General features: G+C 43.8%; 2 protein-coding genes across 2 annotated transcripts in view; one reads left to right on the top strand and one right to left on the bottom strand.

Annotated features, from left to right (window-relative positions):
• The window catches only part of Niban1 (niban apoptosis regulator 1), a 149704-nt gene extending 142135 nt beyond the window's left edge, over positions 1 to 7569 (bottom strand). The window contains 1 exon segment of the mRNA NM_022242.2: positions 7484 to 7569. Coding sequence (NP_071578.2) covers positions 7484 to 7538 — 55 coding nt within the window. The 5' untranslated portion in view covers positions 7539 to 7569.
• LOC148001676 (uncharacterized) lies at positions 7537 to 19110 on the top strand. Its single transcript, XM_087581925.1, has 5 exons — positions 7537 to 7627; positions 8637 to 8764; positions 14449 to 14584; positions 14854 to 15023; positions 18047 to 19110. The coding sequence occupies exons 1-5, from the start codon at positions 7537 to 7539 to the stop codon at positions 18206 to 18208; spliced, it is 687 nt and encodes a 228-aa protein (XP_087438051.1). The 3' UTR covers positions 18209 to 19110.
• The last annotated feature ends 271 nt before the right edge of the window (positions 19111 to 19381 follow it).

The raw sequence follows: 19381 nt of genomic DNA, 5'->3' as shown, positions 1-19381 counted from the left end.
CTTCCATGTTGTCTCCACCACAACTTCTCTCTCTGTCCCTGTCTCTTCCTTTCTGTTCCAGTCTCCTCCTCTTCCTTCAAACTTCTCTCCCACCCATCCTTCCTTCTCGTCCAATGACAGGCCTCCTTCTATCCTGTACCTGCCCTCACCTGTATTTTACAAATTCAATGGGGAGAAGGTTCTGGTGAAGTCACCTGAGTCCTGAGTACTTGACTAAGCAGTCATCCTTGGGGCAGTGGAATTAGCATCAAAATACAGATAACTCTAGGGCAAACCACAACATAGATGTTTGTTGTTATCTCCCCAGAAATAGTCACACAGCACTCATGCAGCCCAGGATGGCGTCAAATTTCCTATGTAACCTAAAAGTAGATTTGAATTCCACCTTCTCCTGCCTCTGCCTCCCAGATGCTAGGACTGAAGTAAGCCAGCAATCTTTGCTACTCCAATTCAAAGAGGATTTAGCATCTCACAAAAGAAGTGCCCAAGCCAAGTTCAAACAGGCTACTAACTATTTCATTAGGGTCCTGTCTTTCCCGAGACTTCAGCTTTGCAGCTCAGTGACAAGTTCAACGAAACTTAAAGGGGAGAGCACCACTCTCCTTGACTCCCTTGAATGTTATTGTAGTCCATGTTTTTATTTTTATTAATTTTGAGATAGGGTATCCTATTTATCCCTGGCAGACCTGGAACCATGTGGGTCAAGTCAGATGGAGCAATCATCTGCCTCAGTCTTTCTAGTGCAAGGACTATAGGAACTTGGCCCAACTTTTCTCCCTTTGTATATATACATACCTCTGTGTTAATATGTATGTGTGTGCATGGGGGGCCAGAGGTCAATGTTGGGTGTTATTTCTTTTTATCACTCTCAACCTTTTCTTTTCCTTTTCTTTTCTTTTTTCTCTCTCTCTCTCTCTCTTTTTAATATTTATTTATTTATTTATTTATTTATTTATTTATTTATTTATTTATTTGAAACAGGGTCTCTCACAGACCCTGGAGCTCACAGACCGGGCTAGACTGGACGACAAGCGCACAGGAGCTCTTCTGGCTCCACCTGAGTAACAGGTATTCAGCCCAGCACCCAGCTCTTTACATGGAGGCTGTAGACCAAAGTCAGTTCCCCCAACTGAACAGCAAGCACTGAGTAGAGAAAGAACCCTCCTAGAAGCCAGAACACTCCCCCTGGAGCATCACTGGCTAGACCCGCCTCCACTATAATCGTTGGCTAGGAGACCCTGCTTCTAGGATGGGCACAAAACAATCTCACCCAATCTTTGGGGTGCATAATCTAGACTAGTCTCTTCAAGACAGTGCTATGTGGAGGAATTTCCATACCTAAACAAAGGGCTCTTTTAGGGAGCGGAATGGGGAAGGGATGTTGGGTTGGTTTCTGACAGTGGCTGCCCTGCTCTGCATCCTAATTGTCTCATTGGAGACACTGCCGTTGCTAATGAGAAACCTGGACTCTGAGTCCACACTTATTATCCAGAGAGATCAGATCTATTCAGATGCCCACCTCTCAGTGACGACTGAAAATGAGTGAAAACTCGCACAGGTCCTGAACACACAACGTGGGCAGATGTCTAACAGGAGCTGCTCACATCTCCACCGCCCAGAGGAACATCGCTTCAGCTTAAACTTCCCACCTTGTTACCTAAGTGAACCCTTCACGAAATATGAGAGCATTGTCCTGAGGAAAAAGTGTTTTAAACTAAAACCCAGAGCAGAGTTGGGGATGTAGCTCCCTGGTTCAGAGTAGACTGCTCAAAGGAGACTAAATCCTACAGGTTGTCCTTTGACCTCGACATGTGTGCCATGCCGTATTACATGTACTCCCCCCACACACTCACACACAGTCACAATTAATTAACTAGCTAATAATTAATTAAAAAGAGCACACTGCTCATGCAGAGGACCCAGGCTCAGTTCCCAGCACCCTAATCGGGTGGTTCTCGGGTTCCTGGAAATTCAGTTCTGGTGGGGCTAATTGCTCTCTTCTGGCCTCCCACACATGGGCACCCACACATGTATGACACACAGAAACCACAAAAGCACACAGACCTACACATAAATTTTTAAAATGAACCTGAAACTCATTAAAGTCATCGACTCGTTGACCAACATTTCAAAGGAAGTCACTGAGCCCTTCTCAGGCTGCTGTCATCTGTACCAGCAAGTTCAGGAAAAGATCTTTCTCTTTCTCTTTTTCTCTCTGCTTCCTTCTCTCCGGCCCTTTCCTTGTGTAGCCTGAACTGGCTTTGACGTCATGACACTCCCACCCTTGCCTCCTGGGCTCTATCTAGCATGACAAAAGTACATTGCAGCTCCTTTGAAGAATGCTTTAGTAAGCCCTTGCTTAACTACTTCCTGCACTCAGGTGTCACGTTGGTAGCAGGCCCCTTTAACCACCGAGACTGAGAAGGTCAGGAGCAGTTTCCTTAACTACTTCCTAGTAGCAGGCCCACATGTGCCCAGCAAACCCTTATGGGGGCTGTGTAACCCGGTTTTTGACTGCCGCATTGCTTCTTCTACGACTTGTCAACAGTCCTCTAAGGACATCTTATGTATGAGAGTTCCGATTTAGTTTTTATTGTTATCATTTTGTTGTTGTTGCTGCTGCTGCTGCTGCTGTTGTTGTTTTTATTCTTTAAAAATCCAAAAGAAGAAATTCAAACCAGGTGAGGTGCACACCTTTAATCCCAGCACTCCAGAGGCAGAGGCTGCTGGATCTCTGAGTTCGAAGCCGACCTGGTCTATAGAGAAAGTTCCAGGACAGCCAGAGCTACACAGAGAAACCCTATCTCACAAAAAAAAAAAAAAAAAAAACAGAAAGCAGCAATCCGATAGTATTTTTTTATAGTATTTTTAATTTTCTACACTTACCTATTCTTTGAGGAAGTGGGAATGTAATATCATGGCACAAGTGTGAAGGCTAAAGGTGTGGATCTCTTCTCCCTCCACAGGCATCCTGGGACTTGAACTCAGGACGCCAGGCTTAGCAACAGCATGTTTACCTGCTGAGCCATTTCACTAGGCCTTCTTTTAAATCTTGTATTACATGTATTTGTTTGTTTGTTTGTTTGTGGGGGGAGCATGTGTACCACCGTGTGTGAGATTCAGTTCTCTCCTTCATCATATGGATGCTAAGGATCCGAGTCAGGGCCTTGGGGAGTGCCTTTCCCCACAGAGCTGTGTCATCAACCCTCAAACCTTTATTTTAAAAAGAAATAAGGTTGGGCTGGAGAGATGGCTCAGAGGTTAAGAGAACTGACTGCTCTTCCAGAGGTCATGAGTTCAATTCCCAGAAACCACATGGTGGATCACAACCATCTATAATAAGATCTGATGCCCTCTCCTGGCCTGCAGATATATATATATATATATATATATATATATATATATATATATATATAACACTGTGTATATAACAAACAATAAATCTTTTTAAAAAAGAAATAGTTATTGTTTCAACAAGAAAAAAACATTGTAGATATGGTTGTTTTTCTGTTCCAAAGGCAGTGGTTCTCAATCTTCCTAATGCTGTGACCCTTTAATACACTTCCTCACATACAGGTGATCCCCTCCCCCCAACCATGAAATTATTTCATGGCTACTTCCTAACTGTAATTTTTGTTACTGTGATGAATCACAATGTAAATATCCGATATGCAACCTCCAAAGGGTTCGAGATCCACAGTTTGAGAGCCACTGATCTAAAGTTTTAACAATGCCAGTTTTGGGGAGTCTTGGGTTTTTTTTTTTTTTTTAATATATAAACGGCATTAAAATGGCCAGAAAGATATCTCAGAGGTAAAGCAGCTGTCAGGTAAGCCTGGTGACCTGAGTTCAACCTCTGGAAGTCATGCAAAGGTAAAAGGAGAGAGTCAGCTCTGTGCCTTCTGACCTCAGCATGTGTGCAAGAACACACCCATCCTCACACATCACAGGCAAAATAATAATAATTTTAATGACATAAAAAGAGAAGAACATCTTACGCTGACCACTGATGCCTAGCCTGAATGAGCTTCATCCCTGATTAAAGGCAAATATAATACTTTTACACAAATAGTAAAGGCTACCAGAGGGCATCTTGAGGACAAGTCAGTCTCCGCCCTGCTTATTAATAAATATCTCATCATGGGACGTTACTAGAAGTCCTCTAAGCCATCTGAAAATTAATCCCTTTTAGGGAGCATTAGGGTATTGGTTAATATTCAAAACTGCCACATTTGGAATGAAGTAATTCCATAATACACCTGGCCTTGCTTTACCAGAAGACTGACTGAATTCTAAGAAACAAAGTCCTGTCAAAACATCCACACCAAGGTTTGAGGCGCACAGACCAAACAGCCCTTGTTAAATGATCGGCCTGAAAGTAAGCATGGTTAGAGTGTTACCATTCTAGAAGTACAGCAGCTTCAAACAGATACAAAGTCAGCAAGGCTTAAAATTTATGGACTAGTTATCCATGCCCCAGCAGAGTATACCAAGGGCCAAAGAAAGTTATTGCTTCAACAGCAGCTTTCAAATCTGTTTCACTGTGGCTACTTTATGGTGAGCAGATCGTAAAATGGTATTTAAACTCGACCTTCAAACCTCCAATTGTTTTACTTACAATTAACTCAAAGCATGAGGATATTTATGAGCTAAAGGACAGGCAGAGGGATAAATGCAGGGTTATGGTTTATTTAGGGACCTGAAGCTTCAAAACTGCTGGGGAAATCAGAGCCCCGTGATCTTCGTTTGCTCATGCAGGAACAATTCCAAACTCCGTGCATTTTTCCAAGACTCTTTTCCCTTCTGGAGTGATCAGTACTGTCACGTGAAGCAGAGGCTCATTTTGTCTGGAGGTTCTTTAACTCCTTTCTTCCCTCCCTAGCATACATTACCATGCAAGCCTCCTTCCAAATATAGAAAGAGAAAAAACAATCCAAGAACTCCAGATGTAATGACTGCAATTTTTACTGACTTAAATATGATAATTGCATGGACCTTACTTAGCGATTTTGTGTGTCTATAAAGGTTGTTTTAGAACAAAGAGGCTAACACCTTTTCTTCTTTGAGTATGATACTTGCATCAAAATCACGACAAAGGTCATGACCTTGAGGTGTGTAAACCAGGTGCATAAGGCAGCTCATCTCCCACCTTGCCAGTGGTCCTGATGCTTGCAACTGGCTATGCATCAACTTTAAGTGCTTCTTACTATGCAGTGAAACATCTTATAAACTCCACAAGCACGATTTTGCTCAGAGACCAATGCAAGCCTCGTGTTAATGTTCAGCACTGGGGAAAACAGCAAAGAATAGAATTTCTAAGACTAAGCGGGCTAAGTCTTTAAGTAAAATAACATCCATCTTTTCTCCCTTGTGCAGAGGGCCAAGACCACCACTGAGGGACAAGTGACTGCGTTTATCCCCTAACATTGATGACTCCCTGTCTTGAAGTGAGCAGAAGCAAGAATCTGGAAAAGCAATTATAGCCCTGCCTTTAATCTGCCTTCATATGGCATCCTTTAAAAATGTTTTGAAATGCTGTGACTGACAACAAGTATGGACTTAAGAAACAGATAAATGTATTCCTTTTAAACATCATCTCGTGGTCCAGAAAGGAGCATCAGGAAAATTTTAACTGTTTCTTCTAAAGAGTTACAGTAAAACTTGGAGCTTAATACATACTTTTTTAAATTCACCTTACATCCAGTTCACTGCCCCCATCCCAGTCATCCCCCTCCTGTAATTCTTTCCCACAACCCCCTCCCCCTTCTCCTCTGAGCAGGTGGAGGCCCCCCTGGGTATCCCCAACCCTGGCACATAAAGTCTCTTCGAGGCTAGGCACATCCTCTCCCACTGAAGCCAGACAAGGCAGCCCAGCTAGAAGAACTTATTCCCTGGATAGTTTTCGGAATAGTCCTCCTTCAGTTGTTCGGGACCCACATGGAAACCAAATTACACATCTGCTAGCTATGTGCAGAGAGGCCTAGGTCCAGACTGTGTATGCTCTTTGGCTGGTGGTTCAGTCTTGGAGAACCCTAAGGGTCCAGGTTAGTCTGTTGGTCTTCCTGTGGAGTTCCTATCCCCTTCATGGCCTCAATCCTTCCTCCTATTCTTCCATAAGAGTTCTCAAGTTCCATTCACTGTTTGGCTGTGGGTATCTGCATCTGCCTCAGTCAGATGCTGGGTGGAGCCTCTAAGAGGACAACCATGCCAAACTCCAGTTTGCAAGCATAACAATGTGTGGGCTGCCCACTGTCTCCCTATTTATTCTTTATAGTACTTCAAGCTCTAGCCAGAGCAATAAGGAGGTCAAGTGGATACAAATCGGAAAGGAAGACGTCAAAGTATCGATATATTCGGATGATATGATAGTATAAATAAATAAGTGACTCCCAAAATTCTTCCAGAGAACCCCTACAGCTGATAATTTTTGCAAAGTGACTGATACAAAATTAACTCAAAGAAATCAGTAGACCTCCTTTAATACATACTTTTAAAAGTACTTGGGGGGTTGGGGATTTAGCTCAGTGGTAGACCGCTTACCTAGCAAGTGCAAGGCCCTGAGTTTGGTCCCCAACTCCGGAAAAAAAGAAAAAAAGAAAGAAAGAAAGATAAAAGTACTTGGGAAACCAGGAGTGGGACACTAAATTCACAACTAGCGGAATGTCTGTGGCTGAGGGCAAGATTGGGGTGGGTGGGGTAAGAGCCAAATACAACCAAAGATAAGGAGTCACGACTTCCTGCAGTTTCTGTGCCGCAGAGTTTTGGTTTCTTCTGCCTGCTTCTCTTTACTGAACCATTCTGTATGCCAAGATCTCCTAAGAAGACGTTTCTCCCCATCTATAATTTTAACAACTGTTGCAAAACACGCCAAGCTTCCCCTTTCATTTTCCTCCCTCTGTGGGGAAGGAAGGGAACCATCCCACCTGAAAAGATAAAGATTTCGTCCTTTCTGCTTCTGATGAAATCGCCCTGCAATTGGTGTGAAGTTCGGGAGAAGGTGTGGCCTGCACTGCACTTTACAAAACTAGGCCAATATGACCCGGAGGGAAATTCTGATAGCCCAGGAACTCCCCACCACTACCACTAAGGAAATCTCAAAACTCGAGGGGATATCCCCAGTAACCTCTGAGGGTCACCTTTAGAAATTACTCAGAGCCAAGAACAAGCAAGCAAGAAATCTCCCCAGAAGCGAAAGAACTGATCCTGAGGCTAGAGGGATACAGGGTAAGAGGTGTGGGGGAATTGACAATGTCCTCTCCTGCCACCCTGAGAATACCTGCCTCTCAGTGCCTCCTGACGGGTCCAGCATCATCCTGTCCCCCCGCCACGCTTGAAACAGGACACCGGTTTCCCTCCCGGAGGCGAGCGCACGTCTAGGAGCCCAACAGTAGCACCAGCTAGCCAGTGCTCCCTCAGAAAACCGGTGTGCAGGTGATCAAGCTAGCCCTGGCTCTACGCCACCCTGCCACCCTGGCCGCCGTACCTCGGATATAGGCGCACTTGCCCTCATCCAGTTGGCTGGAGGCTGAGCCGCCCATGGCCGCGGTGCTGCACCGGAGGCAGAGGACTGACACCAACTGCGCCTGCTGCTTGCAGCTGAAGGTGGATGTGACAGGGAACTGGCTCTGTAATTAAAGGGCCAACTTCCTTGAGAGGCGTCGCCGGCCCGGGCGCCTCCTCCAAGCCCGCGCCCTCGGAAGATGTGTGGGCTGGCCCGGGGGCTGTCTTCCCGCCCTCGCTGCGCCGTTGAGCCACGGGGGCTGTCCTAGGAGCTCCAGGGACAGCTCAGAGTAAAAGGGCTTTCCTCCTCCTCCTCGAGGCTGACTTTTCACCAGTTTCAGGACAGCCCAGACACATGGTGGAGGATTCTCTTCCAGGTGGCTGTAAACTTCCCCCAGCTGGACCGGTACAGTCCCACCAGCTGGAGGTCAGGATCCCATTTCTCTTCCTGTTTGCCAGCACCTGTCTACAGATCACCCCCACCCCCACTGCCATCCCCCGGAATTCCCTTGCAGGGAAGTGTAGGAACCATGGAGAGTCAAACCTTCTTATAACCAAGAAGTTTGATTTGGGAGAAGGGAAGTGAAGGTGAAGCAGAGAAGAGAAATAGAGAAGCTAGAGAAAGCACCAAGATACACTCTAAGGTCTGAACCTGCCTAAGACTCCAGGAAGTCTGTCCTGACACCTTGAGGTTCCAGTCGTCCTACCACACGGTTTCTAATAGGCAAGGACACTGTCTCTTCAGCTTGGCAACCCCAGGCACCAACAGCCTGGGCAGAGGGCTCACCCCGATTTCTTTCTGTATAGTGGCCAAGATTTTAACAATTCCTATCAACTTAGCCAGGCTTTTAAGTCCTCTTTAGAGGACTTTAGGGCTTCTCCCCACCTTCCTCTAAAGATAAGTCACCAGAACTTCCACAGAAATACTTCTCATAGCTTACACATTGAGTCTCTCACACTCTGCATACCAGTTCATCAATAAAATCCTCTCAATGTCCATCAAATTCTTACATTCTTCTCATTTCTCACATTGAGCCTTGCAACAGCCTAATCAGTCTCCAGGCTTCAAAGAAAAAGCCTCAGGGATGGAGGACTTCCCCCTCTCAATTACCAGAGTTCCTGTCCCTGCTCTCTAGGTTCCAGTCCCAGTGACACTCACTCCCCTGCGCCAAGGAGAACCACTTACCCACTTGCTCACTTTTACTCTCTGGCTGCCTCGTCCACTCAACTCTTACAGGCTAACATCTCTGTGCTTGTGAACAGAGTACTGGCATAGCAGTCCGGAAGCTCTGGGTTTGTTTCTCCACACCTCACAAGCAAGGTGTGTCAGTGCAATTCCAGCACTCTGGGGGGTGAATGCAGGAGGAGTGGGAGGCCACCTTGGGCTACATGAAACCCGAATCAAAAAGAAAAAAAGAAAAAAGAAAAGAAAGGAAAGGAAGGAAGAATGGAAGAAAAAAAGGAAAGCTAACATCTCAAAGAGACTTCTTTCAAATCCTTCCTAAACACCAGCCACCCAGCCATTTACTCCCAGGACTCAGGAGGCAGAGGCCGGCAGATCTCTGAGTTCAAGGCCAGCCTGGTCTACTACAGAATGGGTTCCAGGACAGCCAGGACTATACAGAGAAACAGTGTCTCAAAACAACAACAAATATACAAACAAACCGAACAAAAAAGTTTAAGTTTAAGGGCTGCACTCAGTAAAAACCGAGGTCTCAGTGAATACAGAGTGCTTCTGGGTAACCACTCAGTGGTTTATACTGCCCAGTGTCAGACTCCTCGTCAGTATTATAGCTGCTGGGGCTGGCGAGATGTAAGCAGTTCAGAGCACGGGTTACTCTTCCAGATGGCCCAGGTTTGATTCTCAGTCCCCACATGATAGCTCACAACCATTTGTAACTCCAGGGTCAGCGGATCCATCTCCCTCTCCCGGCCCGCTGTGGCACTGCATGCACATTGTAGACAGACATTCTGGCAAAACACCGATGCACATAAAATAAAATCACTTTAAAATCTTCTGGCTGGCTCTTGCAGGATATTTTTTCTGAACGGTACTAATTCCTTTCATTACATAAAGTGATGTAGTTGCACCTCAGAATTCTCTTCTTGCTGTTGAGGAAAACGGATCGGGATATCCTGCCAAAAGTAGTTTTAGTTTGTCATCGCTAGTATAGTTGGAGTTTAGAAATGTGTCTAGTCTGATTTATCCCTCGTCTCTCTTTTGGGCAGTCACAGGTGGAAAGATTTGTATGGAGTAGGATTAACACGTTTATTATCAGCTTTAAACCACTGGCTGTCACGTGACCCGAATCGCTGGCTGTCACGTGACCTGGCCAGGTTGCCTAACTCCCTCCCATCTTGGGCTAGCTGACTTTCCTCACTGTAAAAAAATACTGAGGTTAATCGGCTTACAAGAATTAGTGATTCTTTGGCCCACAGTTCAGAGGCTCAGACAAGACCTTGTGGGCACACTACCTTCCAGCCTGTGTCTGCACAATCTATTATGACGTGGTTTTGTTTTTCATTTTTTTTTTTTTTTGGTTCTTTTTTTTCGGAGCTGGGGACCGAACCCAGGGCCTTGCGCTTCCTAGGCAAGCGTTCTACCACTGAGCTAAATCCCCAACCCTTGTTTTTCATTTTTATTATTTATTTATTTATTTATTTATTTATTTATTTATTTGGGTTTTTCCACCCCACGCCTTGGTGAGACAAGGCTTTGCTATGTAACGCAGACTGGCCTGGAACCTATAATCCTCCTGTCCTGCTTCTTTAGTGCTGCTATACATGCCCTGGCACCTTGCTCAACATCATGACAGGACCATGTAGATAGACGGTTTCTGGTCACCTCGCAGCACCTGGGAATCAAAGGGGGGAGGGGCAGGAAATCCTAGTAAATCTTCAAGAACACACTTCCAATGACCTAAGTTCCCTTCACCAGACTCCACTTCGGGAAGGTTCCATCACCCTCTCTAGCTCTACAGATAAGGGCTAAGGTTTCAGTACATGGACATTTGGGGAACATCCCTATGTAGGTTTGTGGTAGTTTGTATGTGCTTGGCCCAGGGAGTGGCACTATTAAGAAGTGTGGCCTTGTTGGAGGATGTCACTGTGTGTGTCACTGTGGGCATGGCATTTATACCCTCAATCCTAGCTGCCTGGAAGCCAGTATCTGCTAGCAGTCTTCAGATAAGAATGTAGAACTCTCAGCTCATCCTGAACCATGCCTTTCTGGATGCTGCCATGCTCCTGCCTTGATGATAATGCACTGAACCTCTGGACCTGTAAGCCAGCCCCAATTAAACCTTGTCTTTTAAGAGTTGCCTTGGTCGGGGGTTGGGGATTTAGCTCAGTGGTAGAGCGCTTGCCTAGGAGGCGCAAGGCCCTGGGTTCGGTCCCCAGCTCCGAAAAAAAGAACCAAAAAAAAAAAAAAAAAAAAAAAGAGTTGCCTTGGTCATGGTGTCTGTTCACAGCAGTGAAACCCTGACTAAGACAGTGTTTCTTCATCAGTTATGTGGAGGGAGTTTTAGGTGCTTTATGGACTGTTGTCAAAATCAAGTTTCCTCAGGTCTTGAAGCACTTACACAGGATCACATAAGGAGGCCGTGGGTAGACACTGAGTTATTATCAGCAGGAGAAAGACTGGAAATAAAGGGAGTTTCTAGAATTTTAATTGACCCTTCAAATCCTTCATGCTATATCAAGAAAAAACAGGCGCCCTGAGTCTCCAAGCAACTCAAAAACTTTATGAACTCAATTCACACAACTCGAACCAACTAGTTTAGACATCTGTGAAAACATTGGTTTCTACCTGCATCAACACATTTTACTTTGAAATAGTCCCCCTTTTTTTTCCTTTTCTTTTCTGAGACAGTGTTTTTCTGTGTAGCCTTGGCTGACCTCGAACTCACTTTGTAGGCCAGGTTGGCCTTGAACTCAGAGATCCATCTTCCTCTGCCCCCCACATGCTGGGATTAAAAGCCCAGCAACTTTGAAATATTCTTAAGACTACTTTTTTTCAGATCAGTATCACAACCAAAAAATATATATAACCCACATATAATCCACATACCATAAAAATCACTCATTTGGATAATCTTTTTAGAGAAGAAAATTTTTAATACAGATTAATACTCTTGGTTGGTTGGTTTTTGTTTTTTCAGACAGAACTTCTTGATATTGCTCTGGCCACCCTAGAACTTTCTCTGTAGACCAGGCTGGCCTTGAACTCAGAGATCTTCCTGCCTCTGCCTCCTGATTAAAGTGCTGTGATTAAAGGCAGGAGTGACCATCTCCCAGCCTATATTTAATGCTCTTAAAACTTGTGTGTTTGGGGCCTTCCTTGCATCTCGTAGAACTATGAATTCCTATGTTCCATTTGAGATAGAGGCTTCTTGGACATTTCGTTGCTTGCACAGAGAAATTGTTTGTATTTCTTCAAGCGCCTTGCTCTGCCGGGCCAGCCTGGAGCTGGAACTCTGGTTGCAGGATGATTGCTAAGAACCTGAGGTGTTACATCAGTGATCCAATTTAATCTTCACAAAGCCACGGAAGGAAGTGCTATTGTTATTTTCGCTGATGAGGATGAGGCTAACAACTGTTCAAAGCAAACGTATAAAACAAACAAAATCAAGATTCTGGACAAAAGAATCAGCACAAGGGATGAACTGTGACTTCAGGTAACCCAGAACACAGATATCCTTACATACACTTCTTAGACTCCTTACTGTCATTCAATGACATCGAGAAATTGAAATGAAAGTTAAAGCTCATCCACCCACAAGCCAGTACCAGTATTTTTACATAAACCCAATTAGCAGCTCAGTCTAAATTCTTACAGATTTATAGATTATGATTGTATATACAGCTGTGATTTATAATTACATGTAAATTCACAATAGTTATTTATCCAAGTGAGATGGTGTTTTAATATATTCTGGAACCTGTCATAATTTTATCCCCAATATTCCTACTGAAACTGATATCGAGGTCCAGATGAGTGATGTCTCACTGTATGTAAACGGAACTTTAATCAGTCACCAGCAATGTGTGCTTGCCTGTTTCCCTTCCGCCTCGATCCCATTACAGATTTTCATGGTATTTATTACTATTTTATCAGTCATTAGTCTGATATTTCAATACTTGTCAATTTGAACATCTAAATAAGGATGGTATTCTGTTGTCCAAACTCCTGAGGCAGAGGCCACTTTTCTAGCCATCCATGTGCCCTCTTTGGAATTTAGCATTAATCCTCTGGCTGTGACATATACTCCCAATTAAGCACATTGCTCTTATCAAAACATATTTCCCTGTGCTTTTTCTTGAGTTTTCTCCTTTGAATACTGGGCTCACCATATACAGGTAAGTCAGACAATTGTGGTTCTGATTTTGTGTTTTCATGGTGTGTGTGTGTGTGTGTGTGTGTGTGTGTGTATGTGTGTGTATGTGTGTGTTTCTCATGCTTTTGTTTGTTTTATTATTGTTTTTGTTTTATTTCTTTGTTTTATTTGCTTGTTTTCTATATATAGAGAGGAACATGTTGTAGAGTTGGAAGATTAAAAGGGGGAATCTAGGAGATGAGGGAGGGGAACCACAATCAAAACATATTGTACTTTAAAAAAACTTATTTTCAATTTTAAAAAAAAGTATGCACTATGCCCAACACAAATCCAGCTTCCTAAGGTCTGTATTTTAGACCTTTAAACTGAGGGTATATGAAAATTAAATATCATATATAATGTATTTTGCAAATCATGTAGCATATATTCTCTGACTGAAGCCAGTGTGATAACATCCATGAAAAGGTACTCTGGCTATTTTCTTAAATCAGTGTTGATTCTTTCTCAGCATGTGTTTATTACAATACTTGTGTGGCCACCGTCTAAAATTAAAGGGAGGAATTAAATTAGTAGAAGGAAAAAAAGTAAACTTTTAAAAAAATTACTTATATTATTGTGTGTACATGTATGTGTGTGTACACTGGAGTGTGTGTCTCTGTGTGTGTGTGTGTGTGTGTGTGTGTGTGTGCACGCGCACTAGGGCCACAGCACTTACTTGGAGGTCAGGAGAGAACTTAGTGTAGCGTCTTCCCTCCCTCCATCTTTATGTAGATTCCCAAGGGTTAACCTCGGGTCTCCAGGCTTGCATAAGTGCCTTTACCCACTAAACCATCTCACTGAACCATTCAGCCCTATATTCTAATTTTGTATTTGAAATTTTATGTGTATACATAAGTAATATATATAAGAATTTACATAACAACTGTTTGCACAATACAATATAGAAAGCTAAGCTTGCTAAAATATTTTTCAAGAGGGTACAGGCAGAAGGGGACCAACCTCTTATGATGCTTCTATGGATGGGGCTCAGCTGGAGCTCCCAGAGCAAATGAAGTCTGATTTTTAGAAAGATATCAATTGGGTTTTCCTTTTTTTTTGTTTGTTTTTTGTTTTTTGTGAGTGAGTGGTAGCATACACTTTTATTCCTTCACTCGGGAATCAGAGGCAGGTGGATCTCTGTGAGTTCAAAGCCAACCTTGTCTACATAGTGAGATTCAAGCCAGCTAGGGTTACATAGTGAGATCTTGTCTCAGAAAAAGGAAGACGAGTGGGAGGAGGAGGGAAGAAGAAGAAAATGAAAGAGGAGGTGGGGGAAGGAGGGAGGGAGGGAGGAGGAAGGAGAAGTTGAACAACAGCAGAACAAGAACAACAGGAGAGAGAGAGAGAGAGAGAGAGAGAGAGAGAGAGAGAGAGAGAAGACACATTATTTTTTAAGAACTCGTTCAATGTGCTTTTCAAATGTGAATCGTAGCACATAAAGGCTTAGAGCTAAAAATAGCAGACCCTAGAACTAGAGACCTTTAAAGGTGCCTAATACATTCTCAGATCGGACAAAGACTAGAGTGGCACAGATTCCTCTGAGAAAGCTACAGCCATATTGCTCTCAAGGTAGCCAGATTCTGCAGGAGGCCAAGCTCTAACCCATCTAGGAGTGGGTCGGGGGAATGGGGAGAGCGCCACCTGCCGGGCTGCCAAAGATGCTCCGTGCACGGGCGGGGCTGCCAGGCAGAGAGAAAAGCACCAGTCCTGTGAGTTTCACCTAGCCCAAGCTAAGGCCGGTTAACAGTCATCCGACACTATCATGGATTTCTTACAAACGTTTCCTTTTCTCAGATCACAAATGAATTACTGTCCTAGAAGAACGTTTCCCGGAGTTCCAGTCAATTATTCAATACTGCAAGCTTGTACAAACTGTGTGTGACTTACGTTTTAATATTAATTTTAATTCATTTTATAAAGAACGGATTCCTGTGCTCTTTAGAGTACAAATCACCAACTCATTAATTCTCCTGGTCAGGTGTCAACCGTCGCTGGAAAGTGGCTTGCCAGGTGTCTGATGTGCCTCCGTGGAGACCTGCGAAGAAGCATTGGTTGGAGAACCTGGAGGACACGTGGAATCAGAGAGGCTGGTTCATCGAGGTGAAGAGGGATGTCGCAGCACGGTGCTGTATAAAATTTCTCCATATGGTGAGTTTAAGATACAGGGTGAGTTTTGCAGTCATGAATGGTGTGTAGAGTGGGAAAGAAACATCCAGATATTTATCATGTCTGCATAAAAAGAAAATACCCAGGCCTGGATGGCATGAATAAGTATACCTGGTTAAAGCCGTCTTCATCCACACTGTTAAATTCTCTCTCCTGTTTTGATAGAGTACTACTTATTTCTCTTGGGCTACACTTGGTAAGACTATCGTGTCAAATAGGATTCTGTTTAATCAGATTGCTTTCCACTTAAAACTTTGTTAGAATCAGCCCACTGCCAGAATGGCATTTGAAGGGGAGGAATGAGTGAGGAACCTTGAGTGTTTACATATGATAATTATGGTAATTTATTCCTAACCCAGACCAATCACAGCCTTGCCCGAGAATATTGCAGTTAAGGAAGACTGGCATGCCCAGAGGGTTGCTATGTGGGTCGGTGATGACTCTTGAGGTGCCAAATGGGTATTTGTCAACCAGAGGGAGAGCCCCTGGTTGAAAGAAAAGAATGTTCTGGTGACATCTCAGTTTTATCCCAGCTTATCCAGCTCTGCAAAATAGTAAATCTGCCTGAGCTTTTGTAGCTTTAGTTTTTGTTTTTGTTTCTTTACTTGGATTAAGCATGTTGGAAGGGGATATCTGTCCTCCCTCCTAGCTTCGAGCATTTTGATAAATGTAGGGCTTAAATAATGTTTATTTGCGAGATTAAAAGTCATTCTACAATCTTATATCCTTATATGTGGTTAGTTAAAACAGATACAAGTGGACATCATTTTTCTGTGACTGACTGGCAGTGTGTTACAAGGGTCAGTTCCCACGGCTTATGGCCATTTATTTCCTTACTGATTTGCCATTTTTTATAGTCCACTTGGAAGGTGATTTTCTTTCATTCAAGACATTTGATTGATTATCAACTGAGTTATACACCGATGCCAGTTTAGAGTTAAAGGTAGCTGGATCAAATTTGGGCAAGAGAATCAGAGTTCTACAAAGCATGACCTACACACACACACACACACACACACACACACACCACACATTCACACACACTCACACACACCACACACTCACACACTCACACACACTCACACACACCACACACTCACACACACCGCACACATTCACACACACTCACACACACTCACACACATATGCTCACACTCACACACTCACACACACACCACACACATTCACAAACACACACCACACACATTCACACACCACACACACTCACTCACACACACTCACACACACACACACACTTCCAACTTACTCTCTTACTCCTTTTTAAATTAGATTCAAAAAATGTAATTTTTGAGTTTGAACTAAATCAGATTGGCAGGAACTCCTGACTCCCTAATGGCTATGATTTCCTTTGTGTTACTAAAGTTAGAGCAATATAAGTTATAGCGCTTACTACTAGAATTGTTGGAGATTACTACTAAAAGAGCTATAAAACTTCAATTCAGAGGGCGCCTATATGGAAAAACTAAACAAAGTTTCCGTAAGTATTGGCAAAAGCACCGTGAAAAATCAAAGCAGCGGCCGTCTCCCAGGTCCCCTGTGTTCCCTCACTGCTGGCGCTGATGTCGTTTCTGCTTGTTTGTTTGCACCCTTATCCTGATGATTATTAACTACACCAGGCTTGTGTCTGGCACTCAGTAAAGGTTTGTTGAGTGAGTGTTTTACACTAGACTATAGTGAATGAACATAGAATATAGTGATATAGAACATATTACTATATAGAATATATATGTGGACTATATATGTGATAAATATGTGACTATATAGAATACAAGATATAGTGAGTGAATATTTTACACCATACTATAGACTGGTACAACACTTTATTTTTCTGCAGTTGTTCCAGATTCTAAGCTGGAAGGAATATCAGGTCACTTCTTTTTAAAACTGTGTTATCCTAATATTGAAGGAATTAAGACAAGAAGAAAGGAAATGACTATACAAAACAACGTGCGCATTGACAATTATCCATTGACTGTTATCTAATGCTTTTAAAACACACACACACACACACACACACACACACACACACACACACACGGAGATGTATTGAGAAAGAAATCAGAAATCAACTTCAGGCCTCTACATGCATGTACACACACATGTACATACCTGTACACATCCGTACCTACATACATGCAAAATACACATTTGAACACACACTCACATCACACACATGCACACACCAAAAAAAATGATGATGGTGGTGGTGATGATGGTGATGGTGACGGTGATAATGATGAGTGAAGAAGTGAGACAGGAACAAGTGTGACTTGTTTAATAAAAAGAAAAACAGCTGAAGTGCTTCCCCTGCAGTAAAGAAGGGAAGCAGACAATACTGTAACCTGTTATGATCTGTGAGCTGGAAAGGGAGCTAGCATTTAATTACAGAATGTGTTGTGAGACTGTTAAAAAGAATTTGAGGCTGAGCTGGAGAAGTGGCTCTGCTGGCAGAGTGCTGGCTTGGCACATGTCAGGCCCTGGATTCAACTCCCAGCACCACAAATGTGTGTGGTAGTGCAAACCTACAAGCCCAGCACTCAGAAGGTGGAGGGGAGGCAGGGGAACAAGAAGTTCAAAATTATCCTCAGCTACTAACAAGCTCTTGGTCACGCTGGGATATATAAGACCATCTAAAAATAAATTAGTTAATTAAAAAGAGTTCGAGGAGAGAAGCTGTAGGTGACGGTAATCCTGGTTGTTGACTTGACTCCATCTGGAATGAACTACAATCCAGAAGTGGAGGGCTCACCTGTGATCCAGATTTTGAGGCTGGACGACACAGGCTTCTGACCTGAATCTCAACATGGAGATCTTGAGGCATAGCGGCCACGAAAAGCTTAGACCAATACACCTTACAATTTGATTTTCATTGTATTTGTTGTTGCTGCTGCTGTGATAGAGAACAAAGCCAAGGCCTTGGGGGTGCTAAGCAAATGTATTTATTACCATTGAGCTACACCTCTGACCCCTCCTTGTCATTTTAGAAAACTCACTCTGACTACCGAGTCGTGGAGAGTGGACCAAGAATGAAGGATGTGCCTGCGTGCTGCTCTAGATTGTGGTTGGTAGAGAACAGACGGCGCGAGACTCACAGAAGGGAAAACAGCTTCGGGAGGAAGAGTCAGCCAGGAAACACCAACTGTTGAGCCAGCTCAGCGTCCGGCACAGAGATGCCAGATACTTGCCAATGACAGGACTCCAGCTTCTAGGGGAGAGCAAGCCAACTGGAGGGAGAGCCTCACAGGGACAGACAGGATGGTATGAGAGGGAGCTGAGGGCCAAATGCTGCTCGTCTCTGCTTGTAAGGCAAAGAGGACGCTGCTTGAAGGAAGATGCAGAAGGTCAAGTGTGATGGTTTGTATATGCTTGGCCACTGCACTATTAGGAGGTGTGGCCTTGTTGAAGTGGGTGTGTCACTGTGAGTATGGGCTTAAGACCCTCCTCCTAGCTGCCTGAAAGTCAGTATTCTGCAGCCTTCAGATGAAGATGTAGAACTCTCAGCTCCTCTTGCACCATGACTGCCTGGCCAATGCCACGCTCCTGCCTTGATGATAACAGACTGAACCTCTGAACCTGCAAGCAGCCCCAGTCAAATGTTCTTTTTAAGAGTTGCTTTGGGGGTTGGGTATTTAGCTCAGTGGTAGAGCGCTTGCCTAGCAAGCGCAAGGCCCTGGGTTCGGTCCCCAGCTCCGAAAAAAAGAAAAAAGAAGAAAAAAAAAGAGTTGCTTTGGTCATGGTGTCTGTTCACAGCAGTAAAACCCTAACTAAGACATTAAGGAAGGACAAATGCAGTAGAGTAGACGGTATACACACCTGTTTGAAGCACTGTTAAGTGTGCAAGTCACCATATTGTACACCTGTCAGCACTACTCTTCGTTTTCCTCATTGACACAAACAGAAATTTTGTAATCACTAAGCAGCAGCCTGCTGATCCATCCTCCCTCTCCTCAACCACTGCTGACTGTGAGCCTACTCTCTGTCATGGTGACTATGTCTAGTCTGAGCTCCTCAGAGAACATCTGAATAGATCTCCTTTTTGTTTCCATTTTATTTCTTGTTTAATTAATTTTAATTATGTGTATATGTGTAGATATGTGCACCTCAGTGTGGATGCTGGTGAAGGCCACAGGAGGGTGGTGGATCCCCCTGGAGCTACAGGTGGTTGTAAGCTCCCTGATGTGGGTGCTGGGAACAGAACTCAGGGAGGAAGGAAGGAAGAACACAAATGAACTGGGAGGCTGAACCTGACAGCTTGAGTGCAGGAGCAGAGAAGATTTAAAAGAACCATCAGGCATCTTGGAATTGGAAACTGCTAGACA

Source organism: Rattus norvegicus, chromosome 13 (genome assembly GCF_021556685.1).
Source record: "Rattus norvegicus strain SHRSP/BbbUtx chromosome 13, alternate assembly SHRSP_T2T, whole genome shotgun sequence".
Lineage (NCBI taxonomy): Eukaryota > Metazoa > Chordata > Mammalia > Rodentia > Muridae > Rattus > Rattus norvegicus.
Note: the sequence above shows the minus strand (reverse complement) of the source record. Positions and strands in the feature narration are given on the sequence as shown.